The 21,091-nt window shown below is 44.8% G+C and overlaps 1 protein-coding gene across 1 annotated transcript in view; it reads right to left on the bottom strand.

Annotated features, from left to right (window-relative positions):
• The window catches only part of LOC107106825 (TBC1 domain family member 5-like), a 107,896-nt gene that overhangs the window by 53,975 nt on the left and 32,830 nt on the right, over positions 1-21,091 (bottom strand). Inside the window, exons 4-6 of the mRNA XM_015407036.1 lie at positions 13,169-13,254; positions 7,074-7,315; positions 1,014-1,103 (exon numbers count right to left, since the gene is read on the bottom strand). Of these exons, the coding sequence (XP_015262522.1) occupies positions 1,014-1,103; positions 7,074-7,315; positions 13,169-13,254 (418 nt within the window). The remainder of the gene's footprint in view (positions 1-1,013; positions 1,104-7,073; positions 7,316-13,168; positions 13,255-21,091) is intronic.

Genomic DNA, 21,091 nt, shown 5'->3' with positions numbered 1-21,091 from the left:
CTGGAGGGACTATAGTGCACGTGGGACAAGGTGCTTCAGCCTTTCCCATGTGCTGTTTTCTGATTTGAAACACCTCTGGGTGCTGCTGTTTGCCCCATTGGGGGACTGCACATGTAGCCCATCTGTACATATGCAGCCCCCCCCCCCCGAGCCACTGCAGATCAGGAAAACGGCACTGGGAGGTGAATCCCCCCTGCATTGTTGTCCCTCTTTATCCAAACTGAGGCCTCGTGCGATTGGGAATGAGTTCCCTTGCAGCTGATGTGTGACTAAGTCGAAGTCAGGTCACAAGAACCCAGTTACAACAAGATACAAAATGTTAAAAAGCACAAATGTGGTTTCAGCTTCAGTATTATGGACCTGGAACTCCTTCCCCAGTATCCTGGATGTGGACTGCACCCAAAGGGAAGGCAATTGAAAATACACTGAAAAAATGGAGATGCTTTGACAATAACTGCTCACGTAAGGAAGTGAAACCTTGATCACTTGTGAAAATGTAGTTGTGTTAGAAGAGAAAGGTACAAAAATTGCAGGAAAATATGATGAAATAATAACCTGCAGAATGAAGTTTGGTTTTTTGTTGAACTAAATTAACTAGAATGGATAAATTGAAAAGTGTTACTTCAAAAAATAGACTTAACTAAACATCCATCTGTCTGTCTGTCTGTCTGTCTGTCTGTCTGTCTGCCTATCTCCTGAACCAATAAGATACAGTCCAGAAGTTTAAAATCCAAGATTCCTAAAATCATGTACAGCATGCTGTCACGTACAGATGAAGCAAAATAAGAAAAAACAACATAATTCAGGTTTTAGAGAAACTGTTGCACGAAGTATCAAAACCACATTGATTAACATGTCCCCTATTGGAATGAAGTGAAAGGAAGTTTATTCTTTTTTAAACAACAGTGCCACTCAGTGGTATTATGATATATGGCAAACACTTGAAATGAACACACCACAAATGAAATCAGTGGCCTTTGGGATCCCCAATGACGTTACAGGCAGAAACATACCATGAGTTGCTGTAGCAACTGTGGCTTGGACAGCACTTAGGTTCTGGACAGGAACCGACCCTTGGGGATCACTTCCTGTAACTACATCTCCTAGTAAATAAAGTTAAAAAAAACTTTACCATAACAGAACAGATCTTCCAACTGATTATAAACAAAAATGAGGAAAAGAGAGTGATGGTCTTTCAAACGCACAGTTTTTAAACATAAAGAGAAGTGAACTAGTTTTAAGAACTGTGAAACCCATAAACCTAATGTCTTTAGCATATTTTTCTTACTATTTTAGGATATTAATTCCTTCCAGTTTTGGGCCACATTCTCAAACACACACAGAACATGAGATTCTAAAGAATTCTTGAAATCAATGAACTACAGCTTTGGTAAGAAAACAACAATAATTAATTTACTCTTAGGAATAATGTTCATTATTTTACAGAACAGGTGTTTACATAGTAATAACGACAAAAATGCTCCTGGATACTTGATTGGACAAGAATTTTGTGACATTAGAGACCAGGTAATGATGGAATTTTGGGGGACTGTACTGTAAACTTCTTAATTTAAGCTTCATTTATACATATTCCATAACAGCAAGAGCATATATTTAAAATGAGGGAAGTATAAATAATTGATCATTATTTATTGATAACTCCCCTGCAATTTAAACAGAATGATGTATCATTTGGGTTAATAACAATATTGACAAAATATTTTTACTAGCTGCTTTCCTGCCATTGGGTGAATTCCTTTCCTGAGGTTGATAGGTGGTCTGGCAATATTAATCTCAGCCTCTCTGGAGTTTAAATGTATAGAGAACCCCCCCCCCCCCTTGACTCAAGAGCTATGTGTAACGATATGAGCTTATGTTTGTATTTCTGTATAGTGGTGATGCTGCTTATGTGTGTCTCTAGCATGAATACCTATGCATTGTGTATTCAGGGATTGCTGTATGTTGTGTGTTGCTTTGTTCTGCATCTCATGCTTGCCTAGAAATAGGCTGGCCTGGGCCTGCCGTTGCACATACGGACCATGTGCGTCCCTGGAATGTATCCCATGACTCTTTGGGATGGAGAAGACACCGCGCCATTGCACCCACTTGGAGAGCTGTGGAAAATCCCCAGCGAACCCCGGCATTCTTGGAATGGAAAGAGCAAGTGACCCTACTCCCTTAATCTGGTTTGGAGATCTAAAGACAATAGCGTTTATGGCTTTGGAGCAGGAACCAGATCTGCAAATCAAGAGGTGTCCATGGGAACGGAAGATTCACACCTTGCCAAAAGGCACCTTTGATGTAGGAGTAGGATCTGCATATTGCCACCACCCCTCAGGAGAGCGTCATCCCCTCGTCACCCCCTCTTCATCCAGTAGTGATAGTTTAGAGGACGGGTTTGATAGTTTATGGCTGGATAGCACATGCCCCAAAAAGAGTTTATTTAAGGAGAAACTCTCCTTTGTCTCTCTGGTTAACCCACCCTTCCCATAGCAGTGCACTAAGGTGCTACAAGTGACTCTACTACTTAAGTTCTCCGGAGTCGCGACCCAGAGAGCTCACACGTGGTTTGGCTGGTCCTACCTGTGTGCCTTGGAGTTCACGAGCTGCTGCTTTCGGCTGCCCAGCGTTCCAAGGAGGGGAGTTCTTCCTCAGCTGGACCTCAGATGAGTATAGCCGTGCCCCATTGTGTCTTCCCCATTTTGATGCTTTTGTTATTTTCTATGCTGTAATTGTTCTAATGTACTTTTGTAACTAAGGAGCTTGTATGAATTTGTGTGATTCCGATTTTGTATGCCTGATGAAAAACCTTTAGTAAAGACAACATTTATTTAAGGACTAGCGTGTTGTCTCACTTCCTGGGATATAGCCGAGCGTCTCATTCGCCATCCGACCTCTGTATAGACTGGTATAGAACTTACGCACAGCCACAAACACCCAATTTTCCTTGGTAGATAACTTGGATTGGGTCTCCAGGAATTTCCTGGAGAAGTTGGCATAACAGATCACAATAGTTCTGCATAGTACTGCATAGTAAAACAGTCTGATTTTAATAAATGTCTATATTCCTCCCCTTTCACTATAATTCCAATTAGATGAAGCTTGGAGCTCCCTAGAGAGTTATATAGTAAATCTAATTGCAGAGCATCCAGAGGCCAATGTTTTACTTCTTGGAGATTTAATTTTTAAAACTGTTTGCAAAACTCTCTAAGTGTGAGTTTCACCGATCTGAAATTGACTTCCTGGATTACCACATTTCGCACAAGGGGCTAGAAATGGATCCAGCCAAAGTGCGCGATGTGGTGGGGTGGGAGGCGCCAAGGACCAGAAGGCAATTACAAGCATTCCTTGGTTTACTGGTCCTTTCTCCCCAACTTCGCCCAGGTGAGTTTACCGCTCACGGATCTGCTGAGAACTAAGGGGAAAGGCCCCGAGTGCACTCGGCCCGGGGCACAGCTTGTGTGGACAAATGACTGCCAGGAGGCGTTTGAGTGCCTTAAAGATCTGTTTACTTCTGAGCCGGTGTTAGCCCACCCAAACGAACTTTAAAAGTTTATTGTGCAAGTCAACACTTCTGATGTTGCAATGGGGGGGCGATCATTCAGGAGGGGGAGGATGGGAAACGACACCCCTTGGCGTATGTTTCCCGGAAGTTCAATGACGCTGAGCGTAACTGACCGGTTTGGGATAAGGAAGCGGAGGCCATCAAGCTGGCGCTTTCTACCTGGCACCACTGGTTGGGTCCCTTTTGAGGTGTGGACTGATCACAAGAACTTGGAAGTTATGTGCACTCCGCACAATCTGAATGCCAAACAGCTCCGCTGGGCTGACTTCTTTTCCAAGTTCAATTTCACCTTACACCATTTTCCCGGGAAAGCGAACTCTCTGGCTGATGCTTTGTCCTGCCTCCCGCAACACGACAGCAAGCGGGAGGGGGTGCTTGACTCCATGTTCATGCCTACACAGTTGGGAGGTGTTGTAGTGACACGTAGCCGAACCTCAGCCCCTCCTGACTCTGCCTCTACATCTGGATGAGAGGGGAAATTTGCTTCCGTGCTCTCTGAGGCGGACCATCTGGAACTGAGCAAGGAGGGGGAGGTGGTGGAGCACCCATACAGATGTTGGTACAAGGGTGCCAAATTATTCGTTCCTCTGACACTGTGGGGGGAAATTATGTCTGTGGTTCATGGCAACAAACTGGCCGGCCATTTGGGGTTTGTCAAATCCCTTCATCTCCTCCAACGACAATTTTGGTGGCCTGGAATGAGAAAAGACTTATCGCTTTTTGTTCAATCATGCCAAACCTGCATTATGTGCAAAGCTCAGCCGGGTAAATCCCCAGGGGTGCTACAACCTCTGCCTACCCCTGGACGGCCCTGGGAGGTCATTTCTATGGATTTTATTACTGACTTGCCACCCAGCAAGGGAAAAACTGTCATTTGGGTGGTTGTGGATTTGTTTTCCAAACAAGCACATTTTGTGCCATTTAAAACCCTTCCTATGGCCCGCATCTTGGCCAAGGCATTTCTTCAACATATCTTCCGCCTGCATATGCTACCCTGGAAGATTATCTCCGACCGGGGGTCCCAATTTGTCTCCAAGTTCTGGGGGGAGCTCATGTCCCTCATGGGGGTCAAAAGAGGCCTCAGTAGCACCTATCACCCCGAGAGTGATGGCCAGATGGAAAGGGTTAATCAAACCTTGGAACAATACCTCCACTGTTTCACAAACTACCAGCAAGACGATTGGGAGGGTCTCCTCCCTTTAGCTGAATTTTGTTACAACAATGCTTGTCACTCATCGACTGGTGTTTCCCTGTTCATGGCTGTGAATGGTTATGAGGCACCTCCCATCCCGTTTCTGTCGGAGGGGCCTCTCCCGGTTGGGGAGGTGGGCGACTGGTGTCAACGTTTAAAAGACGTGTGGCCCCTTCTTTGCAAGACTTTGGACTCCGCTAAACTAGTCTATAAGTCCCAGGCCGATAAGAAACAGTCTGAGGCATGGGAAGTGAAGCCTGGCAATTCTGTATACATTTCCACCAAAAACATCAGGAACCTACGGCCCAGACGTAAATTGGGGGTGGAAGTTTATTGGTCCTTTTAAGGTCTTCCACAAGATCAATGACGTTGCTGTGGAGGTGGACTTGCCTAAGAATTTAAGGCACTTACATGCTGTTTTCCATTCAGCCTTCTCCGTCGTGATCCTGGGACTAATGCTTGGCAACCGCAAACTGTTTGCCCACCCCCCATTATCGTTGGAGGCAAAAAATATCATGAAGTTGGTGATATTTTGGCGCAATAAACTGTACTATTTGGTTGAATGGGTGGATTTCAGTCCACAACACAGGGAGTGGGTGTTGGCAGACCATGTTTCCACTCCTCGCCTTATCGAGCGTTTCCATTGCCGCTTTCTGGACAAGCCGGGGGGCAGATCTTTGGAGGGGCAGCATGTCAGGTAGCCCTGTCATGGTGTTGGAATGTGAGGGGGTATTTTATCTCCCTCCCGTTCTCAGCGCTTTTCTGCCTAGTGCGCCACTATCTGCACATTAGCCTTGAAGATGTTTTTCTGTAATTCTCCAGGCCTGGGAACTGTAACTGCTTTAGGTGCAAAATTGCTTGCTTGCTGGCAGGGCCCGCGCGTGAGAGAAAACTTCATTGGCTTTTCAGGTGGGGGGGGTGTTTGAATATTCTATAAGTTAGTAGCCATCTTATTACAGGTCATTCTTAACACAGGCTGTATACATGTACTTTAGTTCTGCGTTACCATAATAAACACTTATCTTCTGAAGAAGCCTGGGTGTGTGGATTACCTGCCTAAAGTTCCTGACATCAGGATGGAGGAAAACATGGCCCTGGATGTAGGCTGGGTCTTCCATGCCATTTTAGTCCATGTGCACTATCCACTAATTGTAGCTTAAGAAGATCCTAGAGAGGTAGGGACAAGGAGGATCCGTGATACAATCCTTTGCAGAGTTAATGCAGTCTGAAGCCCACTAAAATCAAGCCCACTAAACTCAAGTGTGAAGCCCACTTAGACTGGAGTAACTCTGCACAGGATTACCCTTCATTTCCATGCTAAAACTAAAAGTATTATTACTCACATGTTAACTGAGTCCCATCTCTCTCCATGGCTTAGATATGTAGAGGAGAAACTCTCTACAATGGGAATATCCCCAGATTATTTAGCCCCCTTTTCAGATAAACAAGCCTATGCTATTATTAAACAAAGATTTTTCAACATCGAAAGGCAAGAATTTAGGGAACGCGCAGGCAGCAGATGCTCCCCAAGTAGGTTGGGGACTTTTGACATGGGCTCTACTGCGAAGTATCTGTCAAGTTTAACAGCCCCACATCATCGCAGACCATACATATTTGCACGCTTTAATGTTCTGCCATCAGAGGTGCTTTTAGGGAGGTACCGCCAGATAACATATGTAGACAGACTTTGTCCTTGCTCTCTAAAAGATATAGAATCCACTACACACACCATACTTCATTGCCCCCTCTATAGGGATATCTGATCTCGTTTTATTACTCAATTTCTAGAGGGTAAGAGCTGGTACTCTGATGACTCAATTGTTCACTTTCTTCTGTTTAATTCTAATTGTGAAATAATGGAGGTTGTTGCAAAATTTTTATATTATGCAATCAGAAGACGAGGCTTGAATAGCCAAGTGTAAATGATTGATGCATCTTAGTATTTTCCTGTATTTCCATGATGTTTTGTGCTTTCATGCCAATAAAGGTTTTGTGTGTGTGTACTTCCCCTATCAGAAAGGAGGGGAAAGAGACACAATGCAGCAGCCAGAGGAATTAAGCAGAAGGGCGTGGGGAAAGGAGAGAGGAATGCTACCCAAGTAAGATAATGAGGCTATAGGTAGGAGCTGGAGAGTGGAAGGATGACTGGAGAGGTAATGAGGTTTAGAAGAGAGGTGCATATGGCCTGGGGCAAGAAGAAAGAATCAAGTTCACTCTTAATTTTCAAATCACCACCCCAAAAATCTGTACAAAAACCTTTTGCCCGTTGTTTATGACATGATTCACTTTCAAAAACAAGTAATTCTGTGTCATTACCTTTGCTTAGTTGAACTGGCACACTTTCAGATTTCATCATTCTTTGCTGCTGCTGTTGCTGCGAGAGGTCCACTGTGCTCCTAATAGGCACTGCAGAAGAAGAAGAAAAGCTGCTGCTGCTACCTGCAACTGGCACCGTAACACTACCTGAAACCAAGGCTGGGGAAATCAGCTTTCGGCCAAAATTTAGTAAGCTATTGGAAACTTTATTTATGTTCAGTGGTGCAACCCTAGCACCGACACTGCAAAACAAAGCAGAACAAAAAAAAAATGCTACAGTAAAACCTTTCAGAATAGTAGTAGTAATTGTTACAATAAAAATTGACAAAAATTAAGACACAACAGGATTAAGCAATGTTTTCCAGGTAAATCCCCAAATTTCCAATAGACCTCCAAGATATTTATTTATTTATTTGATTTCTACCCCACCCTCCCGGCCAAAGCAGCTCAGGGCGGCTTACAATTTTAAAACCAACATAAAATACACCTAATAACATTACAGAAATACAAATAGGTCCAGAGGATTGTTTCCTGATTGCGGTACTCACACAGAACAAACTTCAGAATAATGTCTGGCATCAGTTTCATAGTCTACTGCCTGGTGCATTTCCAGAGCATACTGATGACACCCAGCAGTATCTGTTATTGGGTGGCCACCTGGATGCCGCCCCGCAAAATCTGGCTGTGGGTCTGGGGGCTGTGTTGGAGTGGGGTGGTTAAAAAAGAGCAGACTGAGACTGAATCCTACTAAGATGGAGGTTCTGTGGCTGGGGGCTTCAGGGCTGGGGCACAGACTTCTGCTCTTGATGGGGCACCACTGACACCGGCACAGTCCATTTAAGTCTGGGTGTGATCTTGGATGTCTCCCTGACTTTGGAGGCCCAAGTCATGCATAATGCTAGGCTGGCGTTTTTTCATCTCTGCCAGACTCAACAACTGGCCCCTTTCTTGTCATGCCGTGACTTAGCCATGGTCACCTCCAGGCTAGATTACTGCAACTCACTCTACGCCGGCCTGCCCTTGAGGCTGACCCGGAAGCTTCAGCTGATCAAGAATGCGGTGGTGCGGGTCCTGACAGGAACGTCATGGATGGTACACATACAACCTGTGCTGCGCCAGCTGCACTGGCTTCCAGTAGAATTCTGAGTCAAGTTCAAGATTTTTGTGTTGACCTTTAAGGCCTTAAACGGTCAGGGACCAAAGTATCTGCGGGACCATCTCCTCTGGTATGTCCCTGGGAGAGCGTAACACTCTCTGGATAGCAATCTACTGGTGATCCCTGTCCCCAAAGATGTCCCGCTGTCCTTGATCAAGGCCAGGGGTTTCTCAGTCCTGGCCCTGATCTGGTGGAACTCTTTGCTGAACACCATCAGGGCCCTGAGGGATATTATGACAGTTCCACCAGGCTTTTGGTTGAGGACAGCAATGGATTCATTTTGTAGCTGCCCCCATAACATTGTGTCAGAATTCCAAAGGTGCCCACAAGCTCAAAAAGGTGGGAGACCTCTGCTCTAAATGTTTCAAAGAGAGAATGAGGGGAACAGCAGGGAATATATTACTCCCTCCACTGCAGATTCCCTGTTTGTTCCATAGAATTCATGATAGCCATTGTCTAGCAAGGGAGAAGGTAAGGTGGCAACAACTGGGGATATATTTGGAGTGGAACAAATATTTCTTCCTTACTTCTTATACTAGTGATTTCAGCCCCCATAGCAAAGGTTAGGTTCTCAAGTGTCCCTGATACACTTTCTCCAATAGAAGCAACTAGCTATCATTCACTTGACTATGAAAAAAAAATTAATCACAGCTCTCACTGATACTTTTCAAGTGAGGACAAAATCTTTCCTTACCCTTGGGGGCAAGAAGAAGGAACTGTCTCTTGGTGGAGACCACATCAATAACTTTCACATAGATTTATCTTATGAGTAAAGAAGACAGTAGCTTTCCAGAGATGGATAAACCAAGGATGAGGAAAATGGCTGCTCTGCCAGAACTAACAGTGGACAAATACTCCCCCCCCATTAGGTCCTCAGATAGAATGCCCCTTTCTAAGTTACAGCTGTAACTAGCAAGTAACAGGACATGAAACCAGAATGGGAGGAGATACTTTGACAAATTAAGCACTGTATATCTTTTTGGTATCTTTGAATGTTTTGATATATGGATGCAAGAAATAATTACAACCATTAAACAAAGATCAATATCTGTGTTTTAACCTCCAAGATACAAGGGGGAAAATGCACAACAATCATCAGGAAAATGAGGATTGATTATATTACAGAGTCATTAAGAGATACACTTAAAAAGCAAGGTATTAGATTTAAAAACATGAGTGTCAAGATGTGAATCCAGTCTCTCGAAAAACAATTTTGTTTCATCACAATAAGCATCGTTGACCTTGGATAGCAATGGTATATTTTTAAAGGAAGTTGTGCAATAATTCAGTCTCTGCAGTCTTTTGCTAAGATGAAAATGCTTTGTTTAAAGACAGCTGATTCAAAGACATTTCTTCTCATTATGTAGCCACTGAGAAAGCAAAATTGCTATAAATACTGCACGTTTATATGATTTAAATGAAATATGGACAATTTTTGTGAACCTATCCAGTAATTTAAATTTGAACCATATGAATGAAAGATGCACTGCTTTGTTAGCTTCTCTTTTTGTCTTCAATTTCTCCCCACAGGATAGTGGATTTCCTAGTAACTTGCATGGTCCAATTTTACATGGCTGAAGCCACAACAAGTAGGGCAAATGCCATTCATCGCCATATGCTCTCAAATCTCTCTTAGCAGCTGCCGCTGCCACATGAAACCTCAAATTCTTATCTTTCTCCCCAAATGCTACTTAAAGGTCATTATTCTGCCTTTCATGTCTTCTCCCTTCATCTGGAAATTCATCACCTTTGCCTCAAGCAGGCTTGCAGATACTTGCACTTGCACAAGCATCTTTCAGGAAGGTCAAACCAGGAAGGCTGCTGGTGCCTATCATAGTGGGGAAGCTTGTAGCTTTTTGTGCACTGTGAAGTGGGCCAAGTTTTGCCCCAGTTCTTATTTTAATTCATTATGGCCCCGGTCACATGGGAGGTTTTGGGCTGGAAGAGGGACGGATCGGGGGCGCAGCAAACGGGCGCGAGCACACCGCAACATCTGGGAATCGGCGTGCATCCGTCCCCGATCCGTCCCTTCCGGCTTAAAACCCGCTGCAAAACAAACAAACAAACACAACCCAAGTAAAAGGTAGCACCAACCTGGAACGGCGCAGCAAGTGCGGCCGTGAGATCGCCGGCGCGCCCATCTGCAGGAGCAATCGAGGCTCCCGGCTGAACTGCACATGCACACACATGCGCAGTTCTGCTGCCTCGCCCTCCCTGCAGTGGCTCCGCCCCGGCATCTGATCGCGCCGGGGAGCAACTGCGCGGCGGCTCAGAGGATCTATCTGATCCCGCCGTCGCGTGTCTCTTTTGGTGCGGCTTTAAAAAGCCGCACTTTGGCCGTTCTCCCCCCCCCCCCGTGTAACAGGGGCCTATGAATTGCTCTCCAAACAAGGTCTTCATACTTCAGTGCTGTGTACATTGGCCATACTTTTTTTGAAACTGAAGGTGTGCCATAGCCATCTGGCTTCAGGCAATACAGGAACCTTTCCCTCATACTGCCCCCAAAAGAATACCACTACCTACAACCCAATGCATGGTTGCTAGCTAAACCATGCCCCCTGCCACACGGGGGAAAAAGAACGGCCGAAGTGCGGCTTTTTAAAGCAACACCAAAAGAGACACACAGCGGCGTGATCAGATAGATCCCCTGAGCCACCGCGCAGTTGCTCCCTGGCACAATCAGATGCCAGGGGGGAAGCCACTGCAGGGAGAGCGAGGCAGCAGAACTGTGCATGTGTGCGTGTGCGCAGTTCGGCCGGGAGCCTTGATTGCTCCTGCAGACGGGTGCGCCAGCGATCTCACGGCCGCACTTGCTGCGCCGTTCCAGGTTGGTGCTACCTTTTACTTGGGTTTTTTTACAGCGGGTTTTAGGCTGGAAGGGACGGATCGGGGACGGGTGCACGCCGATTCCCAGATGTTGCGGTGTACTCGCGCCTGTTTGCTGTGCCCCCGATCCGTCCCTCTTCTGGCCCAAAACCTCCCGTGTGACCGGGGCCCATATAAACTATAGCAGTGTCCATCTGAAGGGTGCAGAACTCTCATGAGAACTTCAGGAAAACTCTTCTCAACATTTGCCCTGACTGCTGTTGGTAAGCAGTTTTGAATAACAGGTCAATGTTATTGTTATAATTTGCTCTAAATGTAATTTTGCATAAATTGCAGACACTATATGTTGAAACCTGCCCTGATCCTATAATATGGGGAGAGTGGGATTTAAGACCAATTATATATATATAAAAAAGACTAGAATGGGGAAATTCTCAGAATGCTGCTGGGTCCTTGCAGGATATAATATATGACAAATAAACTAATTCTGTGTCACTCACTGGTTTCTCCTACACAAGCAGAGGCAAGTGCTCCTCCATTTGTTCCTCTGTAAGAAAAAGTTCTATATGTCCAGTTGAGATACATCAGCAATCTTCTCCTCAGTATGATGATACTGCCCCTAAGCTACATGTGTGTCAGAGTAGCACTTAACCAGAACAGGACACTGACCGACACTATAGCTGCAGCTAAGGGTAGTAGCACTGTGATTCTTAACCTGAAGGATGACTTCCGCGTAGGCATTCTTTACCACGAATGTTGGTATTTCCCAGGAATATCCTGCTCAAAAAAGAAAAAGCACTCACAAGCACCATATGAAGCATTCATCTCAGTGTCTTTCAGTGAGTGTTCTCATGTAAATTAGTGGGTAAGTGGAGCAGCCCATAAAAATGTCTTAGCAGTTAGCAGAGTATATCCTTCTATTCTGGTCCTCTGGTAGCCCACAAGGAAGAATGGGAACCATTTTGTTAAACTTTTATTTACTATTATAATATATCCTTACAGGGATGTGGAATGGTATAACATAGCCAATCTTGTCAGATCTCTGGAGCGAAGCAGGCTTGGTACTTGAATGTGAGGCTGCCAAGGAAGACTCTGCAGAGGGACGCACAAGCAAACCACCTCTGCTTAATCACTTGCCTTGAAAATCCTATGGGGGGGGGGTTGCCATAAGTTGACTATGACTTGGTGGCACTTTATGAACAGAATATATCATTACTGTATAATATTGGTAGAACTAGGAGCATTAAAGATGGATTTTAGATGGATAGCTGTTTTAGATGGATAGCTTGTAAAAAGACTGATGCATCTTTCTGAAAACAGAGGAAAGATTCTGTATGCGCAGGAGCCCCTCCATTTTTTTCAGTGTCAAGAAATGTTCCTAGTGAAGACCGTTTTTTTATACTAACTACTCTCAGACATGAACAGAACAAGGTAGAACCCAGAATTCCACACATACATCAGTGGACGATGGAGCTCTGAACTGAGTCCAGTTTGTTTAGGATCAAGGTGTAGCTTGGCACTTACTCCTGCGTGCTTAGAACTGTAAGGTAAAGGTAAAGGTTCCCTTGCTCAAAAGCCAGTCGAATCCGACTCTAGGGTTGCGGTGCTCATCTCCGTTTCCAAGCCGAAGAGCCAGCGCTGTCCAAAGACATTTTCGTGGTCATGTGGCCGGCATGACTAAACACCAAGGCGCACGGAACGCTGTTACCTTCCCACCGAAGTGGTACCTATTTATCTACTTGCAATTTCTTGCTTTCGAACTGCTAGGTTGGCAGGAGCTAGAACTAGAGATGGGAGCTCACTCCATCATGCGGCACCCGGGTCTCGAACTGCTGAACTACTGACCTCCCACAGCCTGCAGTTCAGCGTCTTAACCACTTGAGCCACCCCAGCTCCAGCTTAGAACTGTAGCCCATGTTAATGAGGAAGACATCACTTAAGATGATTTTGATGTCATATTGCAAACTCTGTTCATGACAATCTTTACATAAAATGTCACAGATTTATTTTGTAACCTGTTCACAGTAAGTAATACTTTTTCATACAATTAATTTTGTATAATCTTTCACTAAGCAATTTTTTTTTAATTCTGTGAAAACTCAAAAGGACTTACCGAGTTTTATTCATAAAGTCTGCTCCACATGCTTTGTAATAATCTAAATTTTGTCGGAATTGGTAGATCACTGGTCTTGGGTTTCTCTACAGGAAAAGAATTGTCATTGTGACTAAGACAAAATTTGAAACTCACATAAGTAAATAAACACTGTTTAAAATTAGGTTAAAACCAACCACATGTGATTCCATACAGGTTCTTATAATAAGGAAATAGACATATGAAGCCTGAAATGTTGTATTATTTGTCTAACTCATTAACATACTGGTGTACATTATGACTCAGTTCCAGGTTACTAGTCAGGTAATGAGGTAAAATGAACATAATTTTCCTGACTAAATTAGAGGCAGCCACTAGATGGCACATGCAACCTTCTCTTCTTCTGTGTAATACACTAGATGGAGTGGCAAGTCTGAATGATCAGCCACATATATGGCACAGAACACTAAACTACTTTCCCTCTTAAAGATAGCACATTAAAAATTAAAATTAAAGATAACAAATTAATTAATTTTAAATTAAATTAATTAATTTAAATTAAATTTAAATTAAATTAATACATTTTAAATTAATAGATGCAGATGTAGTGCTCTACAAAAAGCCAAATAGGTACATTCTATCTATCTATGTCCTACATGGAATGCATGCAGGTAGCTGAATGTACAAATTATTAGTGTTGTTAATCAGAATTTTAAAATCACTTACTACTGAGCTCTCTGCTACTAGAATTTCATTTTAGAAGAAGAAGATTGGATTTATACCCCGCCCTTCACTACCCAAAGGTGTCTCAGAGCGGCTTACAAACTCCTTTCCCTTCCCACAACAGACACCCTGTGAGGTAGATGGGGCTGAGAGAACTCTTGACAAAAACTGCTCTTTTTCAAGAACAGCTTTGCCAGAGTTATGGCTTGCCCAAGGTCATCCAGCCAGGTGCAAGTGGAGGAGTGGGGAATCAAATCCGGTTCTCCCAGATTAGAGTCTGCACACTTAACCACTACACCAAACTGGCTCTCATTTTAAACATACAGAAGACTGAGACTCAAAATCATGTGGATTCTGAGGATCTGTGTTTATGGGGTTCAGTTGTCCAGCAGATGGGAATTATATGGAGTACAGATCCCAACTGGAAAGAACTGAAATTGAACATACAGGAACTTCTACCTCCTCTTAAGGGTCCAAGATGGGGGATAAGATACAGTCTAATAGGGAACGTGGGGCTCATCTGCCATATAAAAACAACTCTGGTATTGATATGTATACCAAATATGGTACTCCATCCTGGCTTCCTGGTGATTGCAGATGTACAATACACATTGAATGTGTTCACACCTTGCATTAATAGAGACCTGTGCAGATAACAAAATGAGGAGATGGAAGGTGAAGCTTTCTTCCAGGTTCTCCTATCATCTTTATGTATTGATTGGCTCTTTTCACTGAACCTATACATGTGTGCATGTTGTGCGTCTTGCAAAAAATGCAGGATACAGATCACACAAGCACTGCCTAATCATGTACAACTTGTACACATGTATGCTCTGTGCAGAGAAGCCACCACATGTGGAGCTTGGGGTAGGGCCATTAGGTGCAATTTTACTTCTCCCAACCACATGGTGATCATCACCACACTTAGTCATCTGTGGAGAGTCCAGATGTTACAACATCTTAGGTATACACTGAGCCGGCCTTGGCTGGGAGGGCGGGGTATAAATTTGAGAAAATATATATATAAGAAGAAGAAGAAGAAGAGATTGGATTTATACCCCACCCTTCACTTGGAGTCTCAGAGCGGCTTACAAACTCCTCTCCCTTCCCCTCCCCACAACAGACACCCTGTGAGGCGGGTGGGGCTGAGAGAACTCTGACACAAACTGCTCTTTTTCAAGGACAGCTGTGCCAGAGCTTGTGACTGACCCAAGGTCACATCAGCAGGTGCAAGTGGAGGAGTGGGGAATCAAACCCGGTTCTCCCAGATTAGAGTCCGCGCACTTAACCAGTACACCAAACTGGCTCTCATATAATGTATGAAATAGTTCCTATAGAATGCATAGTTTCTTCATTCCTATTGTTACATATAATTTAGTAATTAATACATTGCAAAATGGAATATATTTCAATTTGCTTTCCTAGAGCTATATCATCCTAATGCGTAGAATTATTCTAATACATAAAATTATAGTAATTTTTAAAGTATTAGCCCATATAATCGTCACTTGACCACATAATAGTTAAGAGGTCTTTTCATAATTGCTCTCAGGTCTGTCATATTTAATTAAGCACCATCCTCTTTCATTTATAATGATTACCTGATGTTTCAGTAACTACTTTTATAGGCAACACGATCCTTGGCCAGAGATACTGAAACCATGAAAGATGATCTCTGAAAGCTGTTTTAGTGCACAGGTGAGGACTGCAAAGATTATGATGAACAAGTTGCCTGGAAAACCTTATGCATCTGACACAGTGGGGTCTTGCCTAGGATGCTGATAATCTTGATGGGCTGTTTGAACTTACTGAGACCAAGCTACTTATTTACATGTGAGTCAAGTCCCATGACTGGACTGTATTTTTGTTAAAAAACTGACTTAAATGCTGAGCCAAGCAGCTTTACACTTATACAGTAACGTGTGTTATGTGTTGTAGCCTGCAGCAGCATTTGCACCTGTGTATCTAGTGATCACTACAGAGAGTCATGGTTGGGTCATTAAAGTAACTTACTTGTGCAGTACAGATCCACTTGCAGTGTATCCTCCTTGGACCTGTAGCCCGCACAATCAAGCTATATCATTTAAATAACCTACAATGCTTATGTGGGCTTTTGTATCTGCACAGTTGGTGGCATTTATCGTGTTGGTGCAAGCTCAAAAATTCCACAAGATACTATGCTGATGAAGCAGGACAATGATGTTCTATGCATGAACTGATTGAGAGTCAGACAGCTTGCCAGCCATTAATGAACTCCAGAGAGGGAGACACCTAATCAATAAATTGTTAAACATGTTACTCTTTTTTGTTTAAATAATGTGGCAAACAGCAGATGGGGCAGTGGTAGCAGGGAAACAGCTAGGGAAAAGCAGCATGTGATTGTGAATGTGCACCCCCCCCCCCCCACAACTCAGCATGTTTGAATTGTCTGGACACTAGGCAAAAAGATTCATAGAATCATAGAGTTTGAAGGGACCTGCAGGGTCATCTAGTCCAACCCCCTGCACAATGCAGAAAATTCACAAATGCTCCCCCCCACACCCCCAGTGACTGCTGTTTCATGCCCAGAAGATGATCAAAAACCTCCCCGATCTCCAAACTGGCCTGGAGAAAAATTGCTTCCTGACCCAAAGTGGTGATCTGCATTTCCCTGTGTAAGAAGGGCAAGGAGAACTACGCAGAAGAACTAATCCTTCCTGCCAAGGATTGTCAACTGTTCAATTGTGAAGACTGCAACTGTGCAAATACATCACGAAATGAACTAGGTGACGGCGAATCCCTGGCCCTTACTCATGAAAACTTATGCTATATCTGTCCCCACCAACCCTGCAGCCATGGCCAACCTCCATGTCTGCCCCCCCCCCCGAATGGGGAAGGTGGGACGGGACCATCGGGGCCTGAGAACCTAGAGCCCAACACTCCGCTATGGCAGAGAAGACAGATGTGCCCCAACACCTACCTAACAGTGGGAGATGGACCATGACAACAGACAGGGAGAACAGAGGTAAAGAGGCCTCTGATGATAACAGACCCACAGCGAAGCCCCAAAAACACCCTGCCTGCCAGGAGAGAAGGATTGCTCCTCCCCTCTAAAGTCAGCTGCATGCAGATCAGCCAGGCAACAGGTCCCCCTCCTGGAAGTGTCAGAGCAGGGAGACGAGTCGATGCAGACCCAGGCCCCGATGCTGGAGTTGCTATCATGGGTGGGGCTGGGGAGGGTGAGACAGATGCCTAGGGCTCATGCAACTCAGCTGCATTCAGACATCCCAGAGGGAGCCTACACCTGGGCCCAGGGGGATGAGGCCCTGGAAGGGGAAAAGGGGGAGGCGGGGCAAAGGGAGGGGATAAAAGAGAAGTTCCTAGGATGGCCAAGGATGACTGAAAGCTGGAGATGGGGTTGGGAGCTGAGAGAGAGCATGCAAGTGACAGAGCCCTGAGTGGAGGAGGCAGAGGGTGCTATAAATCCCCTCCCTAGTTATATCCATCCTATCTGAGGCCTGAGGAAAACTCCACAGCCTGGAGAGGTCAGGGGACAATCATGGCATGGTGGAGGGAGGGCCCCCAGAAATGGACATGCTACAATACATTTTAAGTCTGTAAGATGCCACAGAACTCTTTATTGTTTTAGTTACAACAGATCAAGACAGCCACCCCTCTGGAATGAAAGTATATTTATATTGGTGGATTTCTGTTCAATCTCTGCTAAAACAATAGTAAGATTAGTAGAAAAATGCATATTTAATTTTGCTAGTGGCAGGCAAATATAACTCTGCTCATCACCTTGGCTACATCAGATTGAACCATGCCGTCAAGGTCAGAAGTATGGGATATAAGGCCCTTTGAGATTTCTTTTTCTCTTATAGGAAGATGCCTCTTACCAGTAAGGCTGTTTGTATGTAAGACGTAAGTAAAGGAAGAAGTATACAAAGCTACCAGTAAAACCTCCCAATTAGATAGCTATATTAGCTATATTATTGTACTTCTGTTGGAGGAAGAAGGGTAAAGATGGTGTTGGGAAATATACAGTGATACTTAGTTTTTCCTCTGCTTTCCATTTTTTTATATTCCTACAATCTCAATACATAAATAATGTTCAAAAGAAGAAACAGCACTGAAACGACATAACTAGTGTGAGTCCATGATGCCCACCGCCAGAGAAGCACATTCCTGAGCTGTTTATATAGAGAAATCTCGAGAGGAATTGTTTAAGGCTCCAAAGACAAAGCGTTGCAGGGTTAAGCAAACATATGTTGCAGGTGTTTTAGGATAGACAGGTGGGAGACCCTCAAGCAATAGAAAATATATAGTTTAACAGAATGTAACTGAAGCCAAATAACCTGAATTTGATGATGTAAGAGGCGAAGAAACAGTTTATACGCCAGTATAACCTGTTAAAAAATTCCTTTAGACAATGCCAAGTGAAAGGTTTTTACCCAACTGAGCCATTTTACAGAAAATTAACTATACTTAAATAAAAATGACTGAAATATGACAGTTGTAACAAAAATATGTTGTGGACATAGCACATTATCCCCACTTTAGCTAACAAGGCATATTTCTATAGTAGGATATTTTTCATTAAGTTAGGTAAAATTCTATGGGTGATATGGTTTAGGGACAATGTAAACAGTTTTCTCTATGTTGGAAGCTTTGCTGGTTGGAAAGCAATACAAACACTGTGAATTGAAAAAAACACTGGATCAGTTTCAACGTGAACTAGTAAAGCTTTTAGATTTGATTTATAGATCACACTTTTCAAATGTGCCCCAACAATTATTTTGACTATACATATCAACAGGGGTCTTTTGGGGCTGGAGTGCAACGGAGTGCCGCTCCGGGAGCCCAAGAGCTGGCACAAATGGCAGTGGCAGCAAGTCCCGCCCCCAGCTCTCTGCGCTGCAGCCCGTTGCTGGCCTCCCAGGGCCTGTGCCGGAGCGCTGCGGACCCGGGGAGGCCCATCGCCGCCTCCTTGGGGACCACGCTGAAACACTGTGGCCCCGGGGAGGTCAGAAGAGGCTTGTCGCTGCCTTCCCGGGCCAGCGCCAGAGCGCTGTGGCCCAGGGGAGGCCAGAGGATGCCCGTTGCTGCCTCCCCGGGGCCTGTGCCGGAGCGCTGCAGCCCAGGGGAGGCCAGAGGATGCCCGTCGCTGCTTCCCCGGGGCCCGCGCCGGAGCACTGTGGCCCCGAGGAGGCCCCAGGAGGCCTGTCGCCGCCTCCCCAGGGCCCATGCCGGAGCGCTGTGGCCTGGGGGAGGCCAGAAGAAGCCCCCCACTGCCTTCCCGGGCCAGCGTCAGAGTGCTGCGGCCCGGGGGAGGCCAGAAGATGCTCCCCACCGCCTTCCGGGGTAAGTGAGGGATCCGCAGGGGGTGACGGAGGCTTGTTTGGGGGAGTGGGGGGGGGTGAAAGCTATACTTTCGAAGGCCCAATTCAGAGTCCTTCAGCCTTCATTTTTTCTTATCTTGACTTTTCCTCAGTTTGTATGGACTTTTAGGGGCAGCCGCCCCCTTTTCAGAAAGAGATTCCTCTCCGGAAGACCCCGAGTCCAACTCGCCACTGGACTTGCTGTCCTTCTCCTCTTTATCCACCCCCTCTGGCTCACCCAACTGGATTCTCAAAAACTCCCGTGCTTTGGAAACAGAGTCAATCTTTTCTTTTTTGTCCTGAAGTCTGAAGGTTACCCCCTCTGGAATTAACCACCTGTACACAATTGCATTTGTTTGAAGAAAAAGAATTAAATCTTTGTATTTCTTTCTTCTTTGTCTTACTTCAAATGGGATATCTTTCAAGATCCTGATAGTATTGTCCCCAATTTTCAACGGTGACCCCACAGTCGCTCTCAGGATAGAATCCCACACATGCCTCTTCGAGAATCTCATTACTATTTCTCCAGGCAGATTATTTTTCTTTATATATATGGAATAGGACCTGTAGGCCACATCCATCTTGCTCATAAGGTATTTCGCCTTCAAATCTGTCACTGGGGCTAGTGCTTCGTTCATCATTTGCTTCAGAGCCTTTGGATTCTGGGACACCTTGGAAACGAAGGACCAGGTTTGCCTTCTCCATTTGCAGCTGTAAAAGTTGTTCTTCTGTAGAAACTTGCTTCTTTTCCAGTTTTTGCACCTTTTTCTTCATTTTTTGAGTATTGATGTCAACTTCTTTCACTTTCTCAGCTGTTTGCTCCATAATTTTAAGAGTCTCATTCAATTGAAGATGCTGAGTAGTGATGCTTTGGTTCATCGTTGACAGCTGTTCCTTGAGATTAGTCATCTGATCCAGCAAGGGGCACAAGGATTCTGCCAACGTTCTAGCCAACTCGGTGGTTTCTTCCGGACAAGGGCTCCCAGCTACTTTAGCTTTTAAAAGTTTTTCTTTCTCAGTCCTCTTCCCCGCCATCTTTATGGATTGTTTACTTTCCGAAAATTTGCTAAAGTCTCTGAATATACGCTCATACGCGCCCTGGTAAGTCTCTCCCAACAGATTTCAGCGTTTTTACTTCCGCTCCCCCCTAGGCTCACTTTTTAGTTCATGCGCATGGGAGGGGCCCCTCCCCCACTCGCTTTACTTTCTAGTTCATGGGGTGGGAGCTTTCTTTTTAAATTGACAATTACGCTCTAATCCGACTCACAGTTCATATTCAGTTTTGCGACCTCGCTGTAACTCCGTTTAAACTGCTCGATCTCCAGCACTTTTCCCGGTCAGCATCACTAGTTCCATACGGACACACAGCAGGAGGACCGTCGGGATGGAGAAGCGCCTCGATTCCCCAGCACCGCGCTGGCGAAGAGGCCACCTCTCAAAAGTCCCATGGCTAGGAGCCTTTCAACCAAGATCCGGGGGGGTGTAGAGAGACGTTGCCCTCCTCCTTTCTGCTGGTGCGCAGATTTCATCCCCGGGAGGTCCGGGAGGTGAGTCTGCTCAGTGTGTCGCTATAAACCGGAAGTCCTCTTCATTACTTTTGAGTCTGTATTTTGACCTCAATATACACAGTTTGTGGTCTCAGCAATTAATACCCCACAACACATGTTTTCTCTTTGCTAGCAGAAGGATGCTTTTGCTAGCTACAAAGGTGGCATGTGTATGAAGGATTTGGGTAACATAGTCTTTGGGGTGATCGTAAAGCACCCTCCCCTTTAAAAGTGGGTAGAAGTACAGTCTACAGTGTGCATGTTTGGAGCAAACAAGCACATTATAGCCCTTGTTAATCTCAAAGTCTATTCCA

Source organism: Gekko japonicus, unplaced genomic scaffold (assembly GCF_001447785.1).
Source record: "Gekko japonicus isolate JY-2015 unplaced genomic scaffold, Gekko_japonicus_V1.1 scaffold2063, whole genome shotgun sequence".
Classification (NCBI taxonomy): domain Eukaryota; kingdom Metazoa; phylum Chordata; class Lepidosauria; order Squamata; family Gekkonidae; genus Gekko; species Gekko japonicus.
Note: the sequence above shows the minus strand (reverse complement) of the source record. Positions and strands in the feature narration are given on the sequence as shown.